At 42.1% G+C, this 14,200-nt stretch overlaps 1 protein-coding gene across 6 annotated transcripts in view; it reads right to left on the bottom strand.

Annotated features, from left to right (window-relative positions):
• Positions 1–6,877, bottom strand: part of LOC129863609 (rap guanine nucleotide exchange factor 1-like) — a 122,475-nt gene extending 115,598 nt beyond the window's left edge. For 5 of the 6 annotated variants that reach the window (XM_055935710.1, XM_055935711.1, XM_055935714.1 and 2 more), the window contains exon 1: positions 5,832–6,107. In XM_055935710.1, coding sequence (XP_055791685.1) covers positions 5,832–5,859 — 28 coding nt within the window. In that variant the 5' untranslated portion in view covers positions 5,860–6,107. Of the gene's footprint in view, positions 1–5,831; positions 6,108–6,795 lie in introns of those variants that run through there. The other variant, XM_055935713.1, reaches the window with a different exon arrangement.
• Between the last annotated feature and the right edge of the window lie 7,323 nt (positions 6,878–14,200).

Raw genomic sequence — 14,200 nt, 5'->3', positions numbered from 1 at the left:
ATTGTTACTCTAAGTGTTAACATACCCAAAAAACGGAGCAGACTCTACTAAAACGGGTGTATCAACGAACACGAATGTAGAAAATGTTCTGCCACGGGCGGCATTGCGGGTGCCACATACCGCTAGCCGCATTTTAGACTTGTGCTCAGGGCTCTAAATCCTCTCCCCCCCTAATTTAAAAAAGTAAGGAGCACCAAACATAATGTGGGAGACCCAGAAAAATAAATATGTTTTTACTGCAAATGAATGTCTTATTCTTAATTGTCATCCGTTGTTACCTTGATGTAGAACGCGTCACTAGAGAGTGGGCAAGACAGAATTAAAACAACTATTGTTAATTGTATTCAAAAGCGCAACTGCAAAGACATTTACATAGGTGATTAGAATTGGACAAACAAATTTAGAAAAACAGAACATTGATTGTATTCAAAAGTGCAACAGTAAACATATTTACAGTGCATTCGGAAAGTATTCAAACCCCTAGACTTATCCGTATTTTGTGACATTACAGCCTTACTTTAAAATGGATTAAATCATATTTTCCCCTCATCAATCTACACACAATACCCCATAATGACAAAGCAAAAACAGGTTTTCAGAAATCTTTAAAAATGTATTTAGAAAAACTAAAATATGCCATTAACACAAGTACTCATATCCTTTACTCAGTACTTTAAGTACCTTTGGCAGCGATTACAGCCTCAATTCTTCTTGGGTATGACGCTACAATCTTGGCACACCTGTATTTAGGGAGTTTCTACCATTCTTCTCTGCAGATCCTCTCAAGCTCTGTCAGGTTGGATGAGGAGCGTCGCTGCCCAGCTATTATCAGGTCTCTCCAGAGATGCTCGATCGGGTTCAAGTCAGGGCTCTCGCTGGACATTGAGACTTGTCCAGAAGCCACTCCTGCATTGTCTTGGCTGTGTGCTTAGGGTTGTTGTCCTGTTGGAAGGTGAACCTTTACACCAGTCTGAGGTCCTGAGCATTCTGGAGAAGTTTTTGTCAAGGAGCTCTCTGTAAGTGATGATTGTCCTTCTAGAAGGTTCTCCCATCTCCACAGAGGAACTCTGGAGCTCTGTCAGAGTCACCATCGGGTTCTTGTTCACCTCCCTGACCAAGCCCTTCTCCCCGATTGCTCAGTTTGGCCAGGTGGCCAGCTCTAGGAAGAGTCTTGGTGGTTCTAAACTTTTTCCATTTAAGAATGATGGAGGTCACAGTGTTCTTGGGGACCTTCAACGTTACAAAAATGTTTTGGTACCCTTCCCCAGATCTGTGCATTGACGCAATCCGGTCTCAGAGCTCTACAAGACAATTCCTTCAACCTTATAGCTTGGTTTTTTGCTCTGACATGCACTGTCAACTGTTGGACCTTATATAAACAGGCGTGTGCCTTTCCAAATCATGTCCAATCAATTGAATTTATCACAGGTAGAATCCAATTATCATCAAGGATGATCAATGGAAACAGGATGCAACTGAGCTCATTTTCGAGTCTCATAGCAAAGGGTCTGAAATAGAGGTCAACTGATTTATTTTTATTTATTCATTTTATTTCACCTTTATTTAACCAGGTAGGCTGGTTGAGAACAAGTTCTCATTTACAACTGGCCAAGATAAAGCAAAGCAGTTTGACACATACAACAACACAGAGTTACACATGGAATAAACAAAACACACAGTCAATAATACAGTAGAAAAAAAGGCTATATACATTGTGTGCAAATGAGGTAAGATAAGGGAGGTAAGGTAATAAATAGGCCATCGTGGCGAAGCAATTACAATATAACAATTAAACACTGGAGTGATAGATGTGCAGAAGATGAATGTGCAAGTAGAGATACTGGGGTACAAAGGAGCAAGATAAATAAATAAATACAGCATGTGGAAGAGGTAGTTGGATGGGCTATTTACAGATGGGCTATGTACAGGTGCAGTGATCTGTGAGCTGCTCTGACAGCTGGTGCTTAAAGCTAGTGAGGGAGATAAGAGCTTGTGATTTTTGAAGTTCGTTCCAGTCATTGGCAGCAGAGAACTGGAAGGAAAGGTAGCCAAAGGAGGAATTGGCTTTGGGGGGGGTGACCAGTTAAATGGGTCAGGCCCTCTGATTTGACACACTGAACTCGATCAGAGAAGTAGTTGGTGAACCAGGCGATACCGATTATTGGAGGACCAAAAAAAGCTGATACGGATTAAAATTGGCCGATTTTTATATATTTGTAATAAGGACAATTACAACAACACTGAATGAACAATGAACACTGACTTTAACTTAATATAATACATATATAAAATCTATTTAGTCTCCAATAAATAAACATGTTCAATTTGGTTTAAATAATGCAAAAACACAGTGTTGGAGAAGAAAGTAAAAGTGCAATATGTGCCATGTAAAAAAGCTAACGTTTAAGTTCCTTGCTCAGAACATGAGAACATATGAAAGCTGGTGGTTCAATATTCCCAGTTCTTCAATATTCCCAGTTAAGAAGTTTTAGGTTGTAGTTATTATAGGAATTATGACACGTATACTATTTCTCTCTATACCATATTCCTTTGACTATAGGATGTTCTTATAGGCACTTTAGTATTGCCAGCCTAATCTCAGGAGTTGATAGGCTTGAAGTCATAAACAATGCTGTGCCTCAAGCATTGCTAAGAGCTGCAGGCAAACGCAGTAAAGTTCTGTTTGTGCTTACGAGCCTGCTGCTGCCTACCACCGCTCAGTCAGACTGCTCTATCAAATCATAGACTTAATTATATAATAAACACAGAAATATGAGCCTTTGGTCATTAATATGGTCAAATTCGGAAACTATCATTTCGAAAACAAAACGTTTATTCTTTCAGTGAAATACGGAACCGTTACGTATTTTATTGAACGGGTGGCAACCCTAAGTCTAAATATTGCTGTTACATTGCACAACCTTTAATGTTATGTCATAATTATGTACAATTCAGGCAAATTAATTATGGTCTTTGTTAGGAAGAAATGGTCTTCACATAGTTCGCAACGAGCCAGGCGGCCAAAACTATTGCATATACCCTGACTCTGCTTGCACTGAACGCAAGAGAAGTGACACAATTTCCCTAGTTAATATTGCCTGCTAACATTCAATCGGTCGACATCTAGTCTGAATACTTATGTAAATAAGGAATCTGTTTATTTGTAATACAGTTGCAAACATTTCTAAAAACCTGTTTCACTTTGTCATTATGGGGTATTGTGTGTAGATTGATGATTAAAATAATAATATGTAATCCATTTTAGAATAAGCCTGTAACGTAACAAAATGTGGAAAAATGCAAGGGCTCTGAATACTTTCCGAATGTACTGTGCATACACTCTCCCCCTTTAGTTCAAGTATTGCCCGGTGTCAAGGAATTGGACAAATGATCTCTTCCTGACCATAAGACCAAGCGCTCTGAAGATTCCTCTTACAGCCCACACAGACACCCTTTCATCTTTCCTTCATTCCCTCGCTCTCTGGGGAACAAAACATGTGTTTTCCTCCAGCTCTCCTGCAGTAGCTACACATCCAGTCCTTGTGCCACTGGTGTGCCTCAGCTTAGTTTGTTTCCATGGCGCCCACGCCGGGCCTAGTCCCTCTTTCCAGCTTACTTGCATCCAACATAGTGTGTCTGTTTGCCCTGCCCTGGGGGGACAGATCTGGAATTGATGGACACATATAGAACAGAGCGGCAAAGACAGCAGACTGAACAGGTGACCTGGTAAACATGCGCAGGCGGACAAATCCCACGGGACCAGCCAGGCAGCCACACATGGCATTCAGTCGTTCTCATAGCGCAGAAAACATCTACTATAATCGGAAAGTATTCAGACCCCTTGACTTTTCCCAACCTTATTCTAAAGTGTATGAAGTAGTTTTTTTCTCATCAATCTAAACACAATACCCCACATTGACAATGTGAAAACAGGTGTTTAGGAACTTTTGCAAATGTATTATAAAAAATAAAAAAACAGAAATACCTAATTTACATAAGTATTTAGACCCTTTGCTATGACACTAAAAACTGAGCTTAGGTGCATCCTGTTTCCATTGATCATCCTTGAGATGTTTCTAAAACTTGAGAGTCCACCTGTGATGAATGTAATTGATTGGATATGATTTGGAAGGGCACACACCTGTCTATATAAGGTTGACAGTGCATGTCAGCACGAAAACCAACCATGAGGTCAAAGGAATTGTCTGTAGAGCTCAGAGACAGGATTGTGTGAATCTTTATTTGTGGACAAAACGCAGCCTGTAATGTCATATCACTCTGTCATACATATGCACACATCCAAGGCAGCTCAGACAATCAACCTGATCTCAGAGCATTTAGTATTATTCTGTACGTAAATCTGTGTTGTTCCATTTAGTATGATTTTTTTGCATCGAACGGTATGTTATTTTGTGGATGTCCATCACTCATTTAATATGATGTTACAAATTACAATTTGTATTATGTTACAAATTTGAACAACATACTAGATGTTACGAATTTGCTAAACGTAAATGTCACGAATTCTAGCTAGCTAGCTGACATTAGCGAGGCTAGGGGTAAAGTTTAGGAGTTATGTTAAAGGGTTAAGGTTAGCTAACATGCTAAGTAGTTGCTAAAAAGTAGTATGAAGTTAGTGGCTAAAAAGCTACAGCTGTCCATAATGAGATTCGAACTGCTACCTTTGGGTTGCTAGATGTTTGTGTTATACACCCACCCAGCCTTAAGTAACCATACCAAACATACTAAATTCTGTCTTGGATTTACGTACAGAATAATACGAAATGATCTTAGACCAGGTTGCAACAATCCAATGGCTCAGCTACTGCCATAAGAACTAATAGACATACAGTCAGAAACTTTACGTCTGTTTGGTGGGCCGTCTCTCTGTGGACAACACACTCCCACCACTGCCCAATGTGTATTGTGTGCAACCGTGAACTGCAGGCATCACCGCCCAGGTCAAGAGGCGAAACGGAAAGACAGCTGGAAGGGTGGGCTACTAGCGGAGATAGTTCCCTTCACAAGGCGATGTAGTCAGGCCTCCCATTGTACTGAACGCCATATTCATAGATAAGGATGCCTTCACTTTATATTACACACATTTAACTTTTGTATCACAGCGTGGACACTGTAAATATTGTCAGACACTGCTGCAACAAATGTCATTGCAAAGCAGATATGCCACGTGCACAATGGAAAGTCCATTTGACAACACAGGGAGGACGGGTGACATTAGTCCGATGTGATTGCAACCCCAGTTAAAGCTGGAGGTCAAATAGAGTTCCTTAGCTTGCAAATAAGTTGTCTAGCACAGAAGATATGCTTGCTTGCTGTGTGGCGTTGTCCCACTGGTTTAAAACTTAGCCAACACAGCTGGTTAAGCTAACATTAACTAGCAAACATCTGCAAAGGAGAAAGGTATCTAGATAAAGTTGAGCTAGCTTATATTTGGTCATTTCTTCGAGTACTAGCAACATTTGTAAGTTAGTAACATTACTATCTAACAAGGTAAGGAAAAGCGCTAACGTTAGTTAGCTAGAATGATGCTGGTCAACATACGCTAACTAGCGAGCTTTTCTACACCGTTATCCCGACACAGCCATGGTGTGGAAAACCCGTTTACTCTACTGGGTAAGAGGGAGAAAAACATGATCCCCTGGCTGCACACCAACACGGCTAGCAAAATAAGCGTGTCCTATGGAAAATATGTGAAGACTCCCGGACGCAACGAGACTCCCAAGCCGGGCCTACCCGTCCCCAATGTGTGTGATATCCCAGTCCCCGGCATGGAGCAGTGGTATGAGGAGCCAGTCGGCTGGACTGCTTACCTTGCTTGCTCTCTATTTTCCCCGACATTTCGTCGCCAGCAGTGATTTCACTCGCAATAAAAAACAAGAAACCGTCGCGCCGTGTCTCCCTCAATTATTTCCGCATTGTTGGTTCACACGTGTCCGTGAGATGAATTTGCTGGAGGTACGAGACCAGATTTGTGGCACACACATATACATGAAACGATGTATTAAACTGTTTCTTGTCGGTCTCCAAGCAATTTTCACTGAGCGAGGAGCGGAGACCAACACAGCACTACCGTGAACCGTGCGTCCTCGACATGGACAGCAGCGCCTCCTTGCGCCTGGAATTAGCTACGTAATTTTGTCAACAAGCGGGTGGGTTTCAATTTCAGTGGAAAGTGCCCCCTGTGGCTACTACTATCTGTGAAGACTTTTGGGCTGCTCAGATGTAGAGGGAGCAATACAATTAAACCATTTATATAACAATACTCTGACCAAATAATATAGGTCTGTATAATTGTTGACAGAGTGCCCTATAATGGAGAGAGTGCCCTTTACAAACTAAGTATTGTATATGTTTTTTTATATTATATGCCTTATAAAGTATAATACTATATGAGGTCTCTGTCTGTCAACCCCAGTGGGCCTAACAAACCAGGCTAGCCTACATGATCTTGGTTTAGTGCCGAAATAAATTAACTCACAAAGCAGCATGTCTAGCATGAAAAAGTCTGTGTGAGAATGCCCTTATCTTCTTGTTCTGAATAATTGAACTGACTGGCAGAGTGGATCTGCATTCCCTTCTGTCAGTGTTTAGTGATCTGGATCATCCTTTATACACCCACTGCTTTCCCGAGGGGCCATGGGAGAAGCCATAGAATTAGGAATTAGAATACCAATACTAGTAATTTAGGAGAAGCATGGGGTGGAATCTTGGACCTCAAGTGAAGAGGTTGACATTGACCTGACTCAAGCTTTTCTAAAAAAAATCTAAGCATACCTTTGTTGTATATCCCCGTTGAGTATAGTACCTTGTCCTTCAGTGTGTGGAGTCAATCTTAATTGCAGCAGAAATATTCATAGTGTGAGTGTGTAACATGTCACGGGAAGCAGGTCTGCCCTCTGACTTTAGGGAATGTATGTCTCAAGGCTATGCTGAATGTTGGTGCGTGTATGTGTGTGGGTGTGTACACTGTGTGTGTGGAATGCATTTGCTGGGGCTATGGTGAAATCACAGAGGAAAAACAGAACAATGAGTTCCTGAGCAGAGACAGGCCTGTCAGGACAGGATAGAACTCTGCTCACTGACAGAATAACTGGCCTCTAGTTGTAGTTGCTTTTCTATGGGTGCCTCAACATACAGCAAAGCCAATGCCTCTGTCAGTTTCTTCACTGTAGCTGTAAGCGCCGCTGTTTACTCCATATCACTGATTAGGCAATGCAATTTCATAAAAATGTTTCATTGGCTGCACGTTAGTTTTGTTTGATAGTGTCAACCACAGAATCCCAAAGCCTAGGACCAAGAGGCATTGAGAGGTAGCCTTTAGTTACTATGCCCCCAGCCTCTGGAATAGCCTGACAGAGAACCTGACAGGGGTCGAAACAGTGGACATATTTGAAAGAGATCTTAACACACCTTTTTAGCTCTGCTTTTCCTTGGGGTGGTTTATAGTCTCAGTTTTTATTGTTATTCTTTCGTTTTTTATCTTCTGATGTTTGTTGTGTAGTAGATATTTCTGTTTTAATTTACATAGTTATTTTTTTCTCCAGTGAAGCGCATTGCATCTATGTCTGAATTGTGCTATATAAATAAAGCTTGATTTGATTTGAATGTGATGTAGAGAACTTAGTGTACTTTGTACAGTGGTGAGTAAAATGACCAACTTTGCCCGGGGAAAGTTAACTTGGAAAGTGAGAAAAAAGGAAGGGAAAGTGGAATGTTGATAATGTTGATGCAGCTATCTATTTCTATGAGGGTAGTCAACTCAAGGGTTGGTCACTTTATTGATATGTTACATAGAGCATCCCAATCTTAGTCCTGAGGACCCAAAGGAGTGCATATTTTTGTTTTTGCCCTAGCACAATTTAACTAATCAACCCATCAGTCCTTTGATTATTTGAATCAGGTGTGTTTGTGCTAGGGCAAAAACAAAAATGTGCACCCCTTTTGGTCCCCAGAACCATTATTGGGAGGATTGGGAAAAATTTCACATAGTGCTACAGCCACTGCTTATATTTAATCCAAACAGTGACAATGTAACCTATTTCATTACCTTTCTACTATAGTGATTACCTGGAAGGTGTGTTGCTTTGTCACCATTCTCGGTAGAATCCAAGATTGTGCAGTCAGTTTTCCAGTTTCCATTCCTCTGCTCGAATCAGAACCAGGCTAGAATAGCTACTGGCTGACACCTAGGGGCCATACGTTGACAACACACCCTGAGTGCCAAAAAAGAAAAGACAGAGTGTGCTGTGTTAGTGCAGTTCCGCTCTAAACACACGTTTCTGTCTCAATTGAACAAAATGTGGAATTGGATTGAGTATAAAGGAAGGGAAAGGAGGATACCTTGTCAGTTGTACAACTGAATGCGACTCCGGGATGCTGGCATTCTAGGCAGAGTTCCTCAGTCCAGTGTCTGTGTTCTTTTGCCCATCTATTTAATCTTAATTAGTTTTTATTGGCCAGTCTGAGATGTCTTGTCTTGTTCTTTTGCAACTCTGCCTAGAAGGCCAGCATCCCGGAATCGCCTCTTCACTGTTGACATTGAGACTGGTGTTTTGCAAGTACTATTTGATGAAGCTGCCAGTTGAGGACTTGTGAGGCGTCTGTACTTTCACTTTCTCGGTCCCTGTGCCCAAGAAAGTGAAGGTAACCTGCCTAAATGACTACCGCCCAGTAGCGCTCACGTAGGTAGCCACGAAGTGCTTTGAAAGGCTGGTCATGGCTTACATCAACAACATCATCCCGGAAACACTAGACCCACTCCAATTCGCATACCGCCCCAACAGATCTATAGATAATGCAATCTCAAACGCATTCCACACTGCCCTTTCCCACCTGGACAAAAGGAACACCTATGTGAGAATGCTGTTGATTGACTACAGCTCAGCGTTCAACACCATAGTGCCCTCAAAGCTCATCACTAAGCAACTGGATCCTGGACCTTCTGACGGGCCGCCCCTCAGTTGGTAAGGGTAGACAATAACACATCTGCCACGCTGATCCTCAACACGGGGGCCCCTCAGGGGTGCGTGTGCTTAGTCCCCTCCTGTAATCCCTGTTCACCCATGACTGTATGTTCAAGAACGACTCCAAAACCATCGTTAAGTTTGCTAACAACACAACGGTGGTAGGCCTGATCACCAACAACAACGAGACAGCCTATAGGGAGGAGGTCAGAAACCTGGCAGTGTGGTGCCAGGACAACAACCTCTCCCTCAACGTGAGCAAGACAAAGGAGATGATCATGGACTAATGATGAAGTAGGGCCGAATACGCCCCCATTAACATCGACAGGGCTGTAGTGGAGCGGGTCGAGAGTTTCAAGTTCCTTGGTGTCCACATCACCACCAAACTATCATGGTCAAAACACACCAAGAAAGTTGTGAAGACAGCATGACAATGCCTTTTCCCCCTCAGGAGACTTGAGATTTGGCATGGGTCCTCAGATGCTCAAAAAGTTCTACAGCTGCACCATTGAGAGCATCCTGACCGGTTGCATCACCACCTGATATGGCAACTGCTCGGCATCCGAGAGAAAGGCATTACAGAGGTTAGTGCGTAAAGCCCAGTACATCACTGGGGCCAAGCTTTCTGCCATCCAGGACCTACAGTACCAGTCAAAAGTTTGGACACACCTACTCATTCAAGGGTTTTTCTTTATTTTCTACTATTTTCTACATTGAAGAATAATAGTAAAGACTTCAAAACTATGAAATTATCAGGTTTGAAGGTAAGACCCAGAGGCAGAATGTGTCAAAGTAACAATGTTTATTACAGCAACAGAGGCAGGCAAACAACAGATCAAGGCAGGCAGGGGTCGATAATCCAGAGGTGTGGCAAAGGTACAGGACGGCAGGCAGGCAGAGTGGTCAGGCAGGTGGGCTCAGAGACAGGAAAGGTAAGGGTCAAAACCAGGAGGGCGAGAAAAAGAGAGACTGGGGAAAAGTAGGAGCTGAGACAAAATGCTGGTTGACTTGACAAACAAGACTAACTGGCAACAGACAAACAGAGAGCACAGGTATAAATACACAGGGGATAATGGGGAAGATGGGTGATGCCTGGAGGGGAGTGGAGACAATACCAAAGACAGGTGAAACAGATCAGGGTGTGACAAATAACACATATGTAATCATGTAGTAACCAAAAAAGTGTTAAACAAATCAAAATTTATTTTATAAGTGAGATTCTTCCAAGTAATCACCCTTTGCCTTGATGACAGCTTTGCACACTCTTGGGATTCTCTCAACCAGCTTCACCTGGAATGCTTTTCCAACAGTCTTGAAGGAGTTCCCACATATGCTGAGCATTTCTTGACTGCTTTTCCGTCACTCTACGGTCCAAATCAACCCAAACCATTTCAATTGGGTTGAGGCTGAGAGGATTGTGGAGGCCAGGTCATTTGATGCAGCACTCCATCACCCTCCTTCTTGGTCAAACAGCCCTTACACAGCCTGGAGGTATGTTGGGTCATTGTACTGTTGAAAAACAAATTATAGTCCCACTAAGCGCAAACCAGATGGGATGGCGTATACCCGCAGAATGCTGTGGTGGCCATGCTGGTTAAGTGTGCCTTGAATTCTAAATAAATCACTGACAGTGTCACCAGCAAAGCACCCCCACACCATCACACCTCCATGCTTCACAGTGGGAACCACACATGCGGAGATCATCAGTTCACCTACTCTGCATCTCACAAAGACACGGCGATTGGAACCAAAAATCTCAAAATTGGACTAATCAGACCAAAGGACAGATTTCCACCGGTCTAATGTCCATTGCTCGTGTTTCTTGGCCCAAGCAATTCTCTTATTATTATTAGTGTCCTTTAGTATTGTTTTTTGCAGCAATTCGACCATGAAGGCCTGATTCATGCAGTCTCATCTGAACAGTTGAAATGTGTCTGTTAAGCATTTATTTGGGCTGCAATTTCTGAGGCTGGTAAAAGTCAGTCCTCTCCAGCAGAGGTAACCCTGGATCTTCTGTTCCTGTGGCGGTCCTCATGAGAGCCAGTTTCATCACAGTGCTTGATGATTTTTGCGACTGCACTTGAAGAAACTTTCAAAGTCCGAAATGTTCCGTATTGACTGACCTTCATGTTTTAAAATAATGTTGTTTCTCTTTGCATATTTGAGCTGTTCTTGCCATAATATGGACTTGGTCTTTTACCAAATAGGGCTATATTCTGTATACCACCCTTACCATGTCAAAAGACAACTGACTTTTTTGATTACTACATGATTCATATGTGTTATTTCATAGTTTAGATGTCTTCACTATTATTCTGCATTGTAGAAAATATAAACAAATAAAATAAAACCCTTGAATGGGTAGGTGTGTCCAAACTTTTGGTAACCTGTACCCCCGCACATTGACTTGGTACCGGTACCCCCTGTATATAGCCTCGTTATTGTTATTTTATTGTGTTACTTTCCATTGAATTTTTTACTTTAGTTTATTTAGTAAATATTTTCTTAACTTGATTTCTTGAACTGCATTGTGGGTTAAGGGCTTGTAAGTAAGCTTTTCACAGTAAGGTTGTATTCGGTTCATGTGACAAATTTGATTTGATTTGATGATTCCAGAATTTTTCCATACACAAAAAAACATATTTCAGCTTTTATACACACATTTGTTTACATCACTGTGAGTAAACATTTCTCCTTTGCCTATGTAATCCAGCCACCTGACAGGTGTGGCATATCAAGAAGCTGATTAAACAGCATGATCATTACACAGGGACATCTTGTGCTGGGGACAATAAAAGGCCACTTTAAAATGTGCAGTTTTGTCACACAACACAATGTTACAGATGTCTCAAGTTTTGAAGGAGCTTGCAATTGGCATGCTGACTGCAGGAATGTCAACCAGAGCTGTTTCCAGATGATTTAATGTTAATTTCTCTACAATAAGCCGCCTCCAGTGTCATTTAAAAGAATTTGGCAGTACGTCTAACTGGCCTCACAACCGCAGACCACGTGTAACCACACCAGCACAGGACCTCCACATCCGGCTTATTCACCTGTGGGATTGTCTGAGACCAGCCGTCCGGACAGCTGATGAAACTGAGGAGTATTTCTGTCTGTAATAAAGCCCCATTGTGGGGAAAAACTCATTCTGATTGGCTGGGCATGGTTCCCTAGTGGGTAGGCCTATACACTCCCAAGCCCACCTATGGATGCACCCCTGCCTAGTCATGTGAAATACATAATTAGGGCCTAATGAATTCATTTCAATTGACTGATTTCCTTATAAGAACTGAAACTCTTTAAAATCATTGAAATTGTTGCTTGTTACGTTTATATTTTTGTTCAGTATATTTGACATTTGTGTAATTGAGAAATAATGAATTGAAGTTGGAACCTTTGTTGGCCTTACCCATGCCTCCTTTAAGACTTGCTAATGTTTCATCTGTTGGTGCTAAAAAGCTACATTTGATGTCATATGACGCTTTACCGCTTGCTCTGTAATACGAGTAGTATTTTTATTTCAATAACAATTTTCTTACCTTTATTTATTCATATTGAAGAATATAAAACATGAATATTGACAAAATAAAAAGTTGATTTGGCTAATGTTATGTCAAACATAATATATGGGGGCATATCAAAGTTCCGGAAAGTTCCGGAATGGGATCTCTGCTACTTTTAGAGTTATGACCCAATTCAATAGAGTGAATGTGAAAATGTATAAAAAATGGTCGCCCCCTGCTGGTGATTTGCAGGATAGTTACATAGATGACTACACTAACTTTAATAAATAATTTCTCAATTATGCTTTAAGATACAAATGTCAAATTTATGTTAACAATCCTTCCTGCAAAAGGCTCTTCTAAGGATTACATTTTGTGAAAATCCCCCAAATCATGATCTTTTTTTGTTCTCATTCTGCGAGGAATCACAAAAATCACAGCTATAGAGCTGAACTGATTCTGACTGCTGGTCTCTGATCTGGTTTAACTTACAGCCTTATTTTAAAATTTATTAAATCGTTTTTTCCCTCATCAATCTACGCAGTACAGAGGGAGCAGAGAGACAAAGCCTGCGTTTGATTTCCATAATGGTAGCCTCAGAGCGGAGAGTTCAAACCCAGGCTTCCGTTAACCTTGGGCCGGCTACCGGGACTCTCCGTCCCTCACACGTCAGAGAGCCGCGGAGAGAGGGAGGGATCAATGGGGCTTATGAAGATTGAATACATTTTAGGAGGATACAAAAATAGAACAACCAACAACAAATGAAGTCCTCTGTCTTTGGCCCCTCTGCAATGACACAACCCATGGACTGCATTTCTCAGAAGCGTTTTGTTCAATGGCGGAATCAGAGTGGTGCCAGGAAAATAGCCTCTCCCTCAACATCAACAAAATTAAGGAGCTGATTGTGGACTTCAGGAGACAGCAGAGGTAGCACGCCCCCATCCACATCGACAGGGCAGCAGTGGAGAAGGTGAAAAGCTTCAAGTTCCTCGGTGTACACATCCCTGACAATCTGAAATGGTCCACCCACACAGGCAATGTGGTGAAGAAGGCGCAACAGCTTCTTCAGGAGGCTGAAGAAATTCAGCATGGATCCTCACAAACTTTTACAGATGCACCATTAAGCACATCTTCCTGAGCTGTATAACGTATAACCAACTGATATGGCAACTGCAACGTCCGCAACCGCAGGGCTCTCAAGAGGGTGGTGTGGTCTGCCCAACGCATCACTGGGGGCACACTGCCTGCCTTCTAGGACATCTACAGCACCCGGTGTCACAGGAAGGCCAAGAAAATCATCAAGGACCTCAGCCACCCGAGCCACGGCCTGTTCACCCATCCAAAAGGTATGGCCAGTACATGTGCATCAAAGCTGGTACCGAGAGACTGAAAAACAGCTTCTATCTCAAGGCCATCAGCCTGTTAAATAGTCACCACTAGCCAGCCTCCACCCAGTACCTTGCACTGAACTTTAGTCACTGTCACTAGCCGGCTACCAGCCGGTTACTCAACCTTGCACCTTAGAGTCTGATGCCTATGTACATAGTGTAGGAAAAAGGAAACCGCACACTTCTCTTGATAGTATCACCGAACTAAAAAAAAAGCTCTGACGAAGGCCGTGTGGCCGATACGTAAGCTTATTAAATATCGGTGATACTATCAAGAGCAGTGTGTGGTTTCCTTTTTCCTTCATCTTGTTCAATTGTTGCCATG

This window comes from Salvelinus fontinalis, chromosome 10 (assembly GCF_029448725.1).
Source record: "Salvelinus fontinalis isolate EN_2023a chromosome 10, ASM2944872v1, whole genome shotgun sequence".
Classification (NCBI taxonomy): domain Eukaryota; kingdom Metazoa; phylum Chordata; class Actinopteri; order Salmoniformes; family Salmonidae; genus Salvelinus; species Salvelinus fontinalis.
The sequence above is the reverse complement of the archived record's forward strand: the minus strand, read 5'-3'. Positions and strand labels throughout refer to the sequence as shown.